The sequence below is a fragment of the Acomys russatus genome, chromosome 3, assembly GCF_903995435.1.
Source record: "Acomys russatus chromosome 3, mAcoRus1.1, whole genome shotgun sequence".
Classification (NCBI taxonomy): Eukaryota; Metazoa; Chordata; class Mammalia; order Rodentia; family Muridae; genus Acomys; species Acomys russatus.
In genome coordinates, this window is record NC_067139.1 from 50,548,510 (window position 1) to 50,564,957 (window position 16,448).

The 16,448-nt window shown below is 45.3% G+C and overlaps 1 protein-coding gene across 1 annotated transcript in view; it reads right to left on the bottom strand.

Annotated features, from left to right (window-relative positions):
• Rarb (retinoic acid receptor beta) overlaps positions 1 to 13,654 on the bottom strand; it is a 131,265-nt gene extending 117,611 nt beyond the window's left edge. Inside the window, exon 1 of the mRNA XM_051140104.1 lies at positions 12,944 to 13,654. Within this exon, the coding sequence (XP_050996061.1) occupies positions 12,944 to 13,100 (157 nt within the window). The 5' untranslated portion in view covers positions 13,101 to 13,654. The remainder of the gene's footprint in view (positions 1 to 12,943) is intronic.
• Positions 13,655 to 16,448: the final 2,794 nt, after the last annotated feature.

A 16,448-nucleotide genomic window follows, 5' to 3' on the forward strand; every position in this document is an offset into this window, starting at 1 on the left:
TTGAAAAATTCCCCAGCACACCCAGTAAACTTGCCTGTGACGGCTACCTGCCTGTCATCTGTGCACTCTCTTCAGGCGTGCAGGTGTCAGCTTCTGGGGCTGCTGTGTTTTATTTGCTCCCATTGGGGGAGTGAATTGCCCTCCCCACACTGGACACTGCATTCACAATCATTGCAGAGGGCCTGGGGTAATGGGCTGTAAGACTCACTTGATATCCACTAGAGGAGGGCTTAGATCACTGCCCTATTACCTTTTGTGAAACATCTGTTTTCTATGAGCCAGTTAGAAGTGAAAACATCTGTAAATAATAACCCCGTGTGTGAGCATAATTTAATGAACTAGGACATAGAGGGAGCTGAACAGTAGGGCACAGTAATTAGAGTAACTGCCCATTTTGTTAAAAATGTATTTTTTTTTTTCTTTCACTTGGGAGCACTTGCACTGTGGGTTCTGAGGTTCCCAGCCTTCTCTGTCTGCCCTCCCCCACAGTCACTGGGAATGTCTCTTAAGGCCAGCACAATGTCGTGTGTGTGTGTGCCCTACGCCATCCCTGCTGCTTCTCAGCCACTGTGAGTCAGCTCTGCTTCCCTCTTGCCCACAAGCACTTTTCTGTAAGATGAGGGAGCAACAGTGCCTTCCTCTGCAGTCCATTGCCACCTCTAAGTGAGGGCTCACAATGAGCTTTCTAAAGGCTGTAACCATGGTGACTGTCTCACTGAAGACCAATCACAACAAAGACACTGAGGCAGGAAGTAAACTTGGGTCATGTTTCTCCTAACTTGTATTTTAGCTTTATTTCTATTTTCTTTCTTCACACTTTTTAGAGATGGATGAAAGAGAGGAAGCAGAACATGGTACTGTCTTAGTGAACAGGAAGGGCCATTAGAAAAATCTATGTTGCCACCAATGAGAGTGCCCAAAGCCACATTAAACCCTGTTTTCACGATATGAGATTCCTAGATTACACCCACAACACCTGAGGTGTTCTGTAAAACTCATTTCCACTTTACTACACCCAGCATGTTTCTGAGTATCCGCTGTGTGCCAGGCCCTGGGTTACAAGCAAGGCATAGGTGATGTATTCAGGGGGAGAATCCTGTAGAAGAGATGCCTGGAACTTTCCAGAAACAAATAGGGGCTTCCTTGGAGTACAACTCATTCTCTGCTTCCTGCAAGTTTGTTGGGATGTCCAAGCTGACTTGAAAGTAGTTTGAAGATGCTAGAATAGTGTGTCCCCTGCAAACCAGGACAGGGATGGACACACTATTTTGTTCCATGATACAGTTGCCAGAGGAATCTGGAATAGAAACCACTGGGTTCTCTGCGCAGTTAGGAAGAAGCCTTTGCCTGGCTGAGAGAACAGTTCCCTCAGAGAGAAAAGCAATTCAACATTTGACTGAGCTCTTAGCCCTGCAACTCTGTTTACATTCTCCTGCAGTCTGTTTGCCATCTACTCAAAGAGATAATTAGAGCTTACTAATAGAAGGGAAGAGAAGCCAGGCTGAAGGGAAAAGGGTGGCAACCAGAAGAAATAGGGCTGAAGTTGACAGAGCCGTCACTGCCCCACAAGGCCACATGGCGATTGAAAGTTGAGTGCGTTCAGATAAATACTAGCTGTATGTCACGAACTCAAGAGCCATATGTGACTCTTGATGACTGTATCAGACAATGTGTGTGACGACTTATTGTTCCTGTCACTTGAAATATCCTACCAAAGGGCATTGGTGTGGATGTACAAAAGGATGAGGACCTGAGCATCCCTGGGGCTCCATGGCATACAGCTAACCAAATGGTCATCATGGACGAAGAACCATGCCATACCTGATAACACAGAGATGAACATACACTGCCTGACCTCAGGGATCTCCTGGTGCACAAGTACACATGTGTGCATGCATATGCACACACACACACATGCACACTTGTATGCACATGCACATACACTTGCTCAAGGGCACATACACATACCCGTACATACAAAAGCAAGCAAACAGACACAGAAAACACACCTGACAGCAGAGACGGCCGTAGCATCTGTTTGTTCACTGAAAATAATTTCAAATTTTATGCCCTTAATTTTTTTTCCCACAATAAAACTTCGGGGAACAGGGTGTGTTTAAGGAGTAGTGTGTGTCGCGCCTGTTACTCTTTGTCAACTTGTCTCAGACTAGAGTCACTGGGAAGACAAAACCTCGATTGAGGAACTGCGTCTAATTTGTTGACCTGTGGATAGGTCTGTGGAACATTTTCTTAATTAATGATTGATGTGGGAGGGCCCAGCCCACCGTGGGCGGTGTCCTCTCTAGGCAGATAGGCTTGGGTTGCACTAGAAAAGCAGCTGAACAAGCCAGTACTCTCTGGTTCCTGCCTCTGCTCTTGCCCTGAATTCCCTCAGCGATGGGCTGTACTCAGAATGTGTAAGCCAAATATACCCTTTCCACCCCCCAGTTGCTTTCAGTCAGCATTTGCCATACCAACAGAGACACACACTAGGACACATGGCATATATCCTCTTCCTTAAGTCTTCGATTAAGACTTGACCTTAAGCTTGTAAGGCAAGCATTACAGATCGGTTTCACAGATGAAAAAGTGAGGCAACTTGGAACTCAAGGTCCCAGAACACGGCAGTAGATGGAGAGCCTGCTCCTGATGCTGCTGTGGCACATGGGCCATGAGGCTCTCCACTATCACATGAGACACCTACCTGTGAAGCTACCATGTGACTTCCAACATAGTGTGTTCGAACTGTATCTGAAGTCTCAGTGGATTGAGGACAGTATCTGAACAACCACTAATAATCATTATGATTATTATAATTTTGACAAAAATGATGGCTAATTATGGCTGGGATCCTCTGTACAGAATAGATACTTCAAGCAGGTAGCAGATGTCAAAAGAACCATCCACTTTCACTGTCTCAGGAAAAATTCTCCTCGTCTCTCCTCTCTCACCTACCCTACTCTCCACTCTCCCTCCACCTCTCCTCTCCTCTCCTCTCTTTCTGCCCTCTTTTTTTTTTTTCTTTCTGGTAATGGAGGATGCTGCTGAAGGCACCACCTTGCACAAACCACTCGCTCATACTTACAGAACTAGCATGGCATGGCATAAAAAGCTGCATTTCCCAGAGCTTATATCCCCCAAGAACGTCCGTGATTGCTGAGCAATCTGCCCCGGCCTCAGGAGCCTTGGCAGTAACTAACTAGGAGCGCAGCCCACAACAAACAGGATGCAAGAACAAAGAAGCTGAAGTGTAAAGGCTCCTCATGGTTCTGGCAGTTTCCTTCACGGTCTAGAAGCCCATCGTTTATGTTAGAGAAAATAATGCAATCAGAGGAAATCATGTGAGGCACAATTCTGTGGCTTTCTACTCTTCCCACCCTGCCCCTAACACTCCTGAGGGCCTTTCTTGGCATTATTAGAACATAAAACATTTAGGGGGAAGCGTCCACTCAGTAGACAGAGATGACAGTCTAATGGCAGAGACTAAAGACCTGCAAAGTGAAAACTGTGTCGAAGAAAAAGATCAACTTGGTGGGGTTGCCACCCAGGCTCACAGTTTGCTGTGCATCCTCTGTCATGTCAGCTGCCTACTCTGAACTTCAAGTTTCTCATCTAGAAATTGTGGATAACAACATTCTTCTTACAGCCTGTGGAGAATTGACTTGATTTATATATGGTCAGCCATATAGTATGCTATTAAATACACAAGAAGCCAAGAGGCACTTGCTGGCAGTTCAGATCATTCTTCTGTGTGGCCCCACCCAGAATACAGTGCAGCACACATGCTAAGATGTTATACAGACTAAAGATCACTGGACACTCTCGCCACCGCCACCACCAAGGGGGAGGGGACAGATTTACTGACTCCATCACTGATTAGACACCAGAACAGTGCGGGGAACCTGAGGCCCCCTCTGAGTCTTAGTTATTTTAGCTTGCCCTCCTCAGAAGGCTGGCTCCTGAGCTAGGAAAGGCCTCTCCATCATAGCCCCTATTCTGGATCTCCAGGCCATGGCCCCAGCTGAGCTCCGCACTGGTAGTTAACAAGCATTCCAGCCCTTGTAGGGAACATTGGTGATACTGGATGCCACTGCCCAGCTGATGTCACATTCATTTAGTGGAAGGTCTGACCAGTTAAGCTCATCCATAGCATGGTCATAACACAAAGGGTTGGGACACTAAGGGTTGGGACGGTGTGTTGCACAGCAGTAAGCCATAGGAGCTTACATAAAGAATGAGGTATTTCCAAGAGTCTAAGTAAATCAACTCCATCCCCAAGGAACATAATTACCCCTTAGATGCTCCAGAAACATCCACAAAGAAGTGAGCCTGGAAGACACACATTACTTTTGTCATGCAGGGTAGACTTAAAATCTTCTTTCTATATCTCACTTAAATATAACTGTGGGCCTCTACTGTGACAAAAATGGTTAAGCCATCTGAACACACACTTTTTTTTCCCAGCTTTGGGTCTCAGGGATTTGACCGTCAATCTTTGGTTCAAAGTCCCAAGGATGTGCTTATGTAATGAGGTGTGTGTCACATGACACACCCTAGTTTCTTCCAAGTTTGCAAAGAGCAAAGACAGTGGCTAAAGATTCTTGATAACCCCAGAGGTACCTGATGACAGACACCCAAGTGCCTTTGCCAAATGGAACTCTGCAGCATCCAACACATCGACAAGTGATGAAGATGCAGGTGCCACACTGGCTAAGAGTACCACAATAACTTTACAAGTGTCTTTGTCACTGTCAGTAACGTGGGCAAGTCTAGAGGTTTGGTAAACGGCTGTCCCCAAGTCAGGTCCAGAGAGCTGCTCAAGCTGTGACAAGCAGGAAGGACTGTCATCTAGATGAGGAGCTGCAGACAGCAGGGAAGTGATAAAGAAAATGGTCACAGAAGTAGTGTCCGCTGTTAGCCAGCCTGCTTCAAGGGGGTGGGGTAGACACACCCAGTGATAGTGTGTACATTCCCAAGAATAGAATCTTATCTTACATGCTTACCAGTCCTTCCACGGATCCTGCATGGTGGACGTTATTGCCCCCATTTCATAGCTGCAGAAATTGACTCTGCATTGAGTCAAGCTATTTTTGCTATCTCGGGCAGTGCTGGAGACGTGTGAGGAAGTACAGGGAGGAACAGCTCTCCTGGCCTCTGCCTGGTCAAGGGAAATCCTCATCCTCTCACTCCAGAAGGCCTTCCCTGCACAGGTAACAGGGGCACCGCTGATCACCCATAGCAGTGGAGGGATCCTAGCTCCCCAGCATACTCCAACTTGCCAGTCCACTTGTTCCCATCTCCAGTTCCTATTGTTTCCTCTGATAAGCAGGGCCCCAGTGAACAATTAAAGCTTTCAATAAATAATCTCTAAGCACATTCATTTGATTGACTGTTATTTGATACAGCAGTTAGTTTCAATGGGGCAGTTAATATTGACCACATAAAGTACTCCAGACAAACATGAAACAGCTCCAGAACTCCATGCCTTGTTGCCCTTTATCTGCCAGTCATCTGGGCTACTTGTAATGGTCATGGAATTTAAAAATCAATAATAACAATTAGTGTTCTGTACACCAAAACAGATGAATCATGTGAAATGGGTTTTCATATAAAAATCAAAGAGGAAACAAGCCTGGAAGTTGGCGAAGGCCTTTTGAATTCCCAGTGCAAAATTTGCAAAGTCCCTTCATTCAAACCTTCAGGTCAGGCAACTAGAGTCAAAGGGGAGTGCTCAGGGCAAAACGTGGCCGCTATACACACAGGAACCACACAGGCTCTCACTCCAAAAGACCAAAGCGCAGATTAACTCCATCAAATGAGTGTTAACAAACAGTAAAATTAATGGAACTGGTAATTTACTTCCTCAGAGATGTGTGGCTAGCGACCTTTTTAAAGCTTTCAATTTTTAGGCATTCACTGCGGTTGTTTTGCTGTGAGATGGCAAGAGCGATATTTCAGCCTCATGCGCAACCCCTGCAACGTCTAGATAATTAACATGCAACAGTGACTGTCTCATCACTAAACTGTAACCAGGGTACTACGTGAAGCCATCCATTCCAAAGACTTGTTTTTCATCAATTATTTGTTACTTATCTGATGTAAATATAAGAAGGACTAATTAAAATGTATGCCTTTTTTATCCAACTTCATGTCATTAAAGCCAATGAAATCATTCTGAGGACCATAATGAAATAATTATGTGGGCCTTTAAGAATTCTCTTCAACAACACATGGTGGTGCTGAGCTAAATGAAAACACTGGGAAGTAAACTTCACAGCCTCCACTTCCATTTTAGCTAATTATCCCCACAAGCTTTCGAAGAGGCCACAGTCTAAAAACTCGTTTGAAGCTGCAAAGACCTTCAGACAACCATCAACCTTTTCATAATCACGGACTCTGATGACATAACAACGGCAGGCTGTAGCCGTGGCAACCTCTAATATTTTTGAGAAGAGGGAGTTATTATATTGCTTCTTCATTTGTTCTGAAAATTGGAAAAAAAATTGGGATAAATGAGATCCAAAATCTCCTTTTCCCCCAGTTAATTGATGTATTTGTTTAGTCTTACCTGGAGTATTTTGAATTTGGTAACATCTTAATTTGAGAAAAAAAAAAAAAAAGTAGTTAATACAGAACAACCCCCTACCAAACCAAACAAAACAAAAACAAAAACAAAAAACAAAAACAAAAAAAACCACCTTTTTTTTTTTTGGTTGTTGTTTTTTGTCTTGTCTTTAGAAAGCTGCTTAAGTAGCTGACTCCAATCACCTGCTTTGGTCCTGAATTCTGATTCTCCAGCTTTCATCTCTAAAGCACTTGCATTACAGAAGGGTGCCACTAAGCCCACCAGAGAAACAAGATTTTTTATTTTTTTCCCCCAAGTTCAAGTCAAAATAGGGCAATAAGGCCAGATTAAATTTTACAAAAGTGTGACTTTTAAGGACAAGTGTGAGCTTAGAAAACATGACGCGGCCTTTCATTTGAACTTTCTCTGCCTCTCAAGGCAGATGAATAACCGGAAAATGGAAACGGCAGTGACTTGGGGTCTGGCCATGTGATGCAGAGTCGGGTGGAACCTTTGGGCTGAAAAAGGTGAATGGGAGTTGCAGAGATTTCCCCTAACAGTGTGAATTTTCTCACGCTGTTTGAGGGTTTGTGGGAGGTTGGTACCCACTGATTGCTGGACTGTTACAGAAGACAAGAACGCCACCGCAGGGTTATAAAATAGGCTCTCAGAAGACTTTCATTAAAATCCCTGTTTTCTACCAAGTCATTCTTGGTTTTCCTGGGGAGTGTCAGGGACATAATTGCCCACCATGACCCTTTAAATCTGAGATTTCTTCCTTCTCTGGGCTGATTCTCTCCATTGGAGGCTCTGAAGGCCTCACAGAACTGTGGCGGAAGTGCTCAGCAGGTTAGGTCTCTGGTCTGACGTCACTTCCTGTTACCCTGTCCTTTTTCTGCACAATCAGGAATCCTATCCAAGTCACTTCCTTGCAGCTCTGCACCTAGCAAGGCTGGAGAGCAAGCAAACCCACAGTCCTATGCCTGCCTGAACCCCAAGACAAACAGAAAGCCCCAGATGTCACCCCTCCTGCTCCTGGTAGTCTGAACTTGCAGCCTTTTTGTTTGAAGAAGCTTGAGTAGGATGGGATCGTGCACGGTCTTCTTTGTTTTCTTTAATTCTCATTTGAGACAGTGTCTCACTCTGTGACCTTGGCTGGTCTGCAACTCGCTATGTAGACCAGGCAGGCTTCAAACTCAGATCTCCCTGCTTGTTATCTCCCAAGTGCTAGGATGAAAGGCGTGCACTACCGTGCCCAGCAGATCTTAATAACGAAGCAGGAAACCAGGAATGAAAAGAGGATTCAGGGCAGCAGACTGACTGATGGTGTCACAAGATCTCTCGGTGGGGTGGGAGTGGAGGTTATCATACATTCTATTTAACAAGGGGTACTTAGACTAGCCACTTTCTGACAGGATCCTGATCTATTTGAAACCTGAGGTGACCACCCCTCCTTCCTCCAACACCTCCAACCTCAACTTTTAAAAAAGCTGGTGAAGGGTTGCTACAATTGTGTTTGTAACCATTTAGCGAAATCCCACGCCCCTCCCCCATTTCACCTCGGCCCACACGGATCTACAACTGGCTACAAAAGAAATCTGTGCTTGGAAGAATGACCCAGAAACACAAGGCAATCCCCCAGTCATAACGCAAAAATTCCCCCAATTATATTGACCATGGAATCGCAAGGCTTTCTGTGCCACCCGTATATTCAAGGGGCAACCTAGAGGGTGTTGTAATGGTCAAATATCTGGCATATTTCAGTGAGTGACATGGGAACTGCGGCAGAACATTTGAAATGGAGGTTTTCTAGAAACTCAGAGAAGGATAATTGCCGTAACTACCCTGTAATTTGAAAGGCAAGCTTCGACATCAATATCTTTGGGAAAGGTTTCCAGCCAACATTTTTCTGATTAACCTTCATCAAAAACTCCCATATCTGAAATAATCTATTTAATTGATAGTTAACTGAATTTATATTAGAACATTTAAAGTATAAAAATGCCATTTAAAGATGAATTTATTGGCACTTACATGTAGATCAAACTCTGAAGAAGATTTTCTTTAAGAGCTTCTAAATCAGTGGTTTTCAACCTTCCTATTGCTGCGACAGTGCCGTAAAATCATTTTTGTTGCTATTTCATAACTGTAATTTTGCTACTGTTATGAGTTGTAATAAATATCTGTGTTTTCCAATGGAATTAGGCGACCCCTGTGAAAAGATCATTTGACTTCCAAGTGGGTCGCAACCCGTAGGTTGAGAACCTGTGTTCTGAATGAATAGTTTATTTATTTATTTATTTAAATGAAGAGTTTTTACTGTCAGACCTGGACAACTTGAAAATGAGCTTCATGCTTACAGTGTCTGAGTTTCCATCTGCCTTTTTCTCCTCGATACCAACTTCCTAGTTAAAAACTCCCCAGCCTTTTTTCTTAAAATACTTTTTTAATTTAAAGAAGAATAAATCCCCTAAGAGCACAATTGATAATCTTCATAGTTTATCATGTATTTCCTTTGTGGAGTAAAGTTAACAACCTTGCCTAGTGTGTAAAGGAGAAAACAGTAAGATTTATTTTCAGCCATTTGCGTGCTTAATGTGTTAACTGTCTTTAAAAAAAAAAACTGAAATCCAAATAATATTTTATTCTTGTGATTTATTAGAAAAGAAAGACAAAACAAAACAAAAACCAACAAAAATCAAACAAAAACCCAGGATGGTACTTGCTGGTTATGTATGGATCGTCTAAAATGAGAAGAAAAACCTCTCATTCAGGTCAGCTAACCTAACAGAAACTGACATTGTGGTCACTTATCTACTAAGAAAAAAAAAAAGATCAGATCCAATGCCAGGGCTTTCTACTCCTATTGGTCAGGCAATTTAAACCAGAGCTGTGAATCCAGTCCAAAATACAGTTTAAGGTTAAGTAGCTCCAGGGTGCCTACCCCACCCCAAGACTTGATCTTGGATTTTGGAATTCACCGTTTTCTGGCAATAAAATTTAATTACTGCTCTTTTGTTTTCCCCTTCCCGATTTGCAAACTCACCCATTTATCTGGAAATTGACAAAGCCCTATTATTTCTCTTTTTTTTTTAGGCTGGGAAAGCAAACTTTGTGCATCTTTTGTTTTCATAATGACCCTGTGGTGCACTCTCTCTGAGATTTAAGCAGAAGTCCCTTCTCCTCTCTTCTTTCTGATGGTGTTGCTTACTGAGTCATGTGGTTGAGCAGCAGAAAATTGTGTCCTACTTTAGAAAAACAATTGGGCCTTTTCACTGAAATATTTATTCAAAACGCCTCTCAGTTCATATGGCGGCTGTCGGTCATCATTGAATTTCTCTTTCAGAAGGTAACTTTGATTTTGCCACTTTGACCTCAAGTTACAGCTCTGTAGGAGAGAAGGCTTAGATCCTGCTTAATGCTTCAAATCCGGGTCTCAGGGCTCTAAGAGGGGAACTTTCCTTCCTCCTTAATCACACATTGCTACTATTCATTTTAAAAATAATTTCTTCTGAATGGGCAAAACCCTATTCAAAAAGGTTTTTTTTTTTTCTCCCCTCCTTTGATGTGTTAAAAAGGGAGAACACAGGGAAATGGGCCAAGATGCTGTCGTGATTCTACCAAAAGCAACTATATTTAGACCGAAAAATATTAAGATGTATCCCGTGCCCACAGAGCAATTAATGCAGAAAACATCTGGAGTTACCTAAAACCAAGAGACTCCAGGAAGCGTCTGAATAGACACTTAGTGCCCCAGATGGAGCCTTCCAGGAGTGTCCTCTTTCTGTTATTTACACCACATTCCCTTAGTGGTCCCTAATCCTGATTTTCAATGTTTATACCAAACAGTTCACAGGCCCTGCTACAACCAACAGCTGGCTGGCATATCAGTTTTCTATCTTTAAAATTAAAAGGAAAAAAAAAAGGGAGTATTCTAACACTTTACAAAGTGAGGTTCTGGGGGGTATTCTTATGTTCAAAGGTTTTAAACACACAGAGACAGAAACGCGGACACACACACACACACACACACACACACACACACACACACAAAGCCTAAGTAGGTTTACAAGGTTGAAGGTAGTTTTGCTGAATTTAGTCCCACGTTTCCTCTCTGCCCCACTGTTTTCCTCTGTGTTAAGAGCAAAGTTGATCTGTACCTTTTCAAAACAGCCATTAGGTAAGATGGAAAACTAAGTCCAGGGGATTTAAGCTGTTACTTATGAAACTCGGCTCTCACAGGGTTTTCATTTCAAAGCCCCAACTCTGCAAGACACAGATACTTAATAAACCAATTTTTTTTGAAAGAATGTTTTAGTTATCCCTAATCTCTGGAACAACGGAAAGCACTGGGATTCCGTGGTTTGTAGACAGCAGAGCCAGAGTCTGCAGGGCACGGGCAATATTGACACTTGACTCGTTCAGCTCCAAGTTGGAGTGCGGGCTGAAACCCTAGCTGAAGCGCACAGCAATGCGCACCGATTGCCCTGCTGACAAAAACAAGACACTGGAATTTCTGGACCGCTTTTGTCAAATGCCTTTATTTACTCTGTCTAATGCAGGTTTCTTTGATTAGTTAAACCTCGCTGTTATCAACACTTTCTGCTTATCGGCTTGCCCTAGGCGAGTGACACACTCAGCGCCAGCTCTCCCCAGATAAAGCAAATCCCTTGTTTAACTTGTTCAAGAACAAACAAAGCTCTTCCCTTCCAAGCTTGCAACCTAATAGGCATTAGGAAGGCTAATTGCAAAAGGGAGACTTTCTGCAAGTAGCTCTGCTCCATGGAGGAGTCTCTTCCAGGACAGTTTTCCTTCTGTTAAGAATGTTTCAGGACACTCCTCAATCTAACATAACAATTCAGTGCCCAGTTCCCAGGAATCCCCAAAAGAAAGTTCACATTGTTTTAATCTCTGTAGAAGGGAGGGCTCCGAGAGCCTGCTAGTGATTGGAAAATACTTTCTAATACTAAGTTTCTTTGCCTTCTTCAAAAAGAAAATGAGCAACAAAAAGGACAGGGTATTATTGGGGGCCGCTGACTAGTAAGAGACTTCCTGGATCTATGTTCTCTTTGCCTGCCTGTGCCTCTATGGATCTTAAGTTGGATAGTCAGGCTGTTGGCATCAAATGGTTATTGATTTTCCAGCTACAAACCTGTTGATTTTTCTGGCCCAAGAAGCAAGTCTTTTTTTTCCTCCCTCCCTTTTCCTAAGAAAAAGTTTCAGCTCATGAGCTAACCCTGCCACTGCCCCTACGCGCTGTTTGCCTCTTTAGACAAGTCACCGTGTTCTTAGGAAAACTCAATTTCTTCCAGTTAAACTTTGACCTCTTTGAAAACAAAGATTTAAAATGTCATTTTCAGGCTAATGCTCCAATGAATTGTCAAATCAAGTACTAAAAACATTTTGATAGATGGGTGAGCCATTTATCTAAATCACTGTCAGGGTGGCGAAGCATCCTGCAGGCTCCCACCACAGCCAGCTCTAGGTAGGATTTCCCAGGACTCCGGGTCATTTCTCAGGCCTGCAGCTGAGCTACTGTTGACCGATAGAGCCGAGGCACTATGTCAGCATCAGATAACCAAACAGTCAATATTGTTTTTAAAAATGAGGCCGCTCCGTTTAGATTTCTTTTCCTTTAAACTGAAGTCCAGGCTCCTGGCTGAATTGTAAGATATGGAAATAATGAACGGCCGGCCCACGCGGTGTTGGTGGCCAGGAGTTCTTTAGCAAAACAGCAACTTCTTAGACCAACAAAGTGACCCTCAGAGGTGGCAGTGGGGTCAATGCTAAGACATATTGCCTTTGCTCAGGGAAGGGAGTGAGGAAGGCGGCAGCGTCCTGCACCATCCTGCCCTGTGCCTCATGAACTCTGGGAGCAACTGCCTTCACAAGGTTGCATTCCTTGAAGGGGCGATGTCACATTTTAATTACTTCGCACTGTTGAAATACACAGGGGGAAGCGGCTAATCCCAGCCAAGTGAACCCCCCCACACACTCCTAACACAAATCGCATGCTGTGTCAGATCGCAGTACTTGAAGAATGTTTCAAAGTCTGTGGTCACCATCTATTTTCCCCTTCTCTACGGATGTGTTTAAAAAAAAAAAAAAAAAAAAAAAAAAAAAAAAAAACTATCTTCAAGAGAGACCGGTGGTAAGGGAGAGCAGGGGCCCAGGAGGCGTTTCTAGGGAAGCAAACCTTTAAGAGGGAATTTCATGAGATGGAATCCATAAGCATGCCAGCCTATCACACCCCTTCAGCATTAAATCATTAAACCCTTTGTCTTGCCACCATTGCACTTTATTCCGGTGTCTTTATTGCATGCAAGAGAGACATTTTTTTTCTTGGTAGAAGAAAGGAAAAAAAAATAATAAACCTACATTGAGCAGTGTGCCGGTGCTGCCATTCGGCCTGGGTGAATCCACTGAGGCAGGCTTTGAGAGCCTTTTCCTGCAGCATGCAGGAGGATGGGCTCGCGGTGTAGAAATCCAGGATCTGCCCGGGACTCACTGACAGAACATCCATACAGTCAAACATGATCTCTCCGCACCGCGCTCTGCAAAAGTGCTTATCCTCTAGGTGTGGAGGCGAGCGGCACAGAAAAGTCCACGAACTCCATCAAACTCTGCCCCTTTTTTGGCACGTAGGCTGTTGGTCTTTTTCCCAGCCCCGAATCATGAATTATGACAGACAAGCCAGCTAAAAGCCTGTAATTGATCCAAATGATCATTTACCATTTTCCAGGCTCGCTCGGCCGATCCAGCCGGGGCGGGGGTTCCCGCACGGATCCCAAGTTCTCCTTTCCAGGCGACGCCGGCGCAGGCCTCCGGGAGCGCTCGGGTCCTACCCCGCCGGTGCCCAGACGCGCCCAGCTCGGGTGGCTTGCGTCCTCGGCATCCCAGTCCTGCGGCCGCGGAGCAGGGGAACTCTGGTCCCCCCTTTGGCAAAGAATAGACCCTCCTGCCTCCGAGCAGCTCACTTCCTACCACTTCTGTCACACGGAATGAAAGATTGAATTGCCTAATATATGCGAGTGAACTTTCGGTGAACCCTTCCCGGGCTGCTAACCTTCAAATGACCCAACCAGTCTGACATCACCAACTCCCAGGATTCTCACAGCGCTTAAAAACTCCCAGCAGCCCTGCAAGAGCCGGCAGCCAGCGAGGCCGCGGCCAGCCGCGCGGTGCTCCCCATGGCTCAGCGTGCAAACAATGCCAGGAGCGCAGGGAGGAGCGGGGAGCGCGGCTGCGGTTTGCGCCTTTTCATCTGTCTGGCCCTTGCGGGGAGACCCTCGCCCCCAATCCACATCTGAAATTCCTCCCAGCTCCGCTGTGCCTGGCAAAACCTTGCAACTTAGGTATCTTTCCACTCCTGTAAAAAGCACCGGGCAAGCCCGATCAGGGGCCGCGCCACCACTCGCTGAAGGAAGCCTCTTAGGCTGGGAAACTTTCCATTGTCCGCAGTCGTTATATTTCTTCTTTTTGGTTTTTTGTTTGTTTGTTTTTGCTTTTTATCTTTCCTCCTTCTTTCTCCTTCTTGCAGGCTCTAGCAGAAGGGGTTGCCCTGGCTCCGGAGGGGGGAGGGGGAACACCTTTGGGGATCTTCTTAGATTTAAAAATCTCTCGCAGGCTGAAACACCTGGAGCAGTTACAGATTCATTACAGCACCAGACAGTGTTTTCTCCCCTCTCATTTCTCCTCTTTTTCTCTCCTTTCCTCCTAGCGTTCCCCTGATCCCTGAGGGTGGTGTGTGTGTGTGTGTGTGTGTGTGTGTGTGTGTGTGTGCAATTATGAGAATAGCTTTTAGATTCTGGCTTACTGGCCGGCGAAAACACAGTAGCTCGGCCTCTGGCCATCTGCATCTGTGTGTCTAAGAAAATACCGATTTTCTCTAGGACTCACTTTTCTCATCCGTGTAATGGACCTGTGCAATACCATCCAGAGGACAAAAACAACTACCTGTAAATTATCAATAAATACACAAAAGGAGCATCAACTTTGTCTAGCCTCCTGTTTCTAGCTGTGGGACTTATGCGATGGACACCCAAAGTTGCCTGAGACTGCAGGGCTCAGAGACATGAGCTCTCTCTGAACCCCTGTTGATAGCTTCTCCACCAAGCACCTGTTCCCACACATAATTAAATGCATATTTTGAAAACTAGGTAAGGATGAGGGTTTTATGTTTCGGAAAGCTAGGCTTTGCTCAGGCCAACCCTGCCCAATCATCCCTGTTTGTTTTTTGCTTTTTTTTTTTTTAAACCAATTTTCAACTAAGAGGATTTCTCTTTTTCTTATTTTAACCTGTTTACGCTGACTGAGCCCAGAGGAAGGAGCTGATTTTTAGTTCTCAAAACCCATAGGCAACTGGTACAGACGCAGCCAGGCAGCCAGGGTTCTCAAAGGGGAAGGTACCTGCAGCTGGTTTCCAGCTTCTGCTGGATGCAAGAAAGAAGATGCTGGGAGGAGTCAGCCCTGCTTCCTTCTCTGCCTCCCTAGTAAATCTCCCACAGAAGGCTGGCAAGGAGATTGGCAGAGTAGCCCAGGCTTCAGTCCTCCTTTCTGGGCAGCGCTGGGAGAGGGAACTGGTCAGGGGCACCCACCCTTGTCCTGGCACAGGATGGGAGCCTGTGCTACACCCCATCATGGAGGCAGAGCGCCCCTTAAGAAGGGGAACCTGCAGCTCGGGGAGGCTCAGTTGGTGCCATTGAAAAGTTCAAAGTGCCCAAAGGGCAAGATCTCACTCAAATATGGGATGCTGCTCTCTCCTTTCCGCAGCCGTCCATTTTGTAAGGGGGACTTATTGTCAGAAACCGTTGAACTGCAAAGAAAACCCACATGCCAAGTGAGGAAGCACACAGGGATTTACAAAACAAGATCTTGTAACCCACTGCCATTGAGCAAATGTAAAGATACAAAACCCTGGGCTAGGTGTGACTTTTCTGCGCTTGGCCCGAGAGAGACTCACTGTCCTGAATGTTTCCTTAGGGTCCTCGGTTCCCTGGAAACAGAGTCACTCGCACCCAGGACTGGAGGTGGAGGGAAAGGTATGGACACAGGACAGGGGAAGCAGCTGGACTGCAGTATAATGTCGTTCAGTGTGAGAAAGCTTGGGTGCCCTGTCTTCAGGAGCTGCTTCACTTCCTTGCTGATCCTGGTCCCAAAGTGCAGGGAGGCACCGGGAGATGAATCCCAAATTCTGTTCATTGCCAGCCCCATCTAGGAGAGGAGGTAGCACTCCCAAATGACTTCCACAAATTCCCTACTGCACAATTCCTTTCCCATGCCCCTTCTGTCTCTGTGTCTCTGAATCCTACCCTCTGTCCTTCTCTGTCTCTCTGTCTCTGTCTTTCTCTCTCTCTCTCTCCCTCTCTGTCTGTTGTTCTGCACCCCCCCCCCCGTGTGTGTGTGTGTGTGTTCATGTGTGCATGTGTGTGTGTGCAAGTGTGTGCAGGTGTGTGTGTCTTTGTGTGTTCATGTGTGCATGTGTGTGTGTGCATGTGTGTGTGTGTGTGTGAATTGGGAGAACTAAGCAGTGTCTAACACGTCTCCTAAAACTAAGGTTCCAAGGACAAGCAAAGAGAGGCACAGTTCTGCCAGAGGCCACTCTGGGAACTCGGAGTTCACTAGGCTTCCTTAGACAGCAGAGGTGAGAAGTTACTTAGAGGGGCATGTGTGCTCCTCCCCCCTAGTACCCACTCCTAGACAGCCGGTAGTCAGCCGGATGAGGGCTTCTCCATAGCTGCATTGCCGAGGCTACGTCCTTTATATAACTTTAGCCCAGGCCATGTGCTATTAAGGAAGAGTTGCACACAACAGGTGGCAGGGAGAGTGTCATGAGCCTCCCCATCCCTCCATGCACAGCTAGGATTATCCTTTTGCAAGGGGC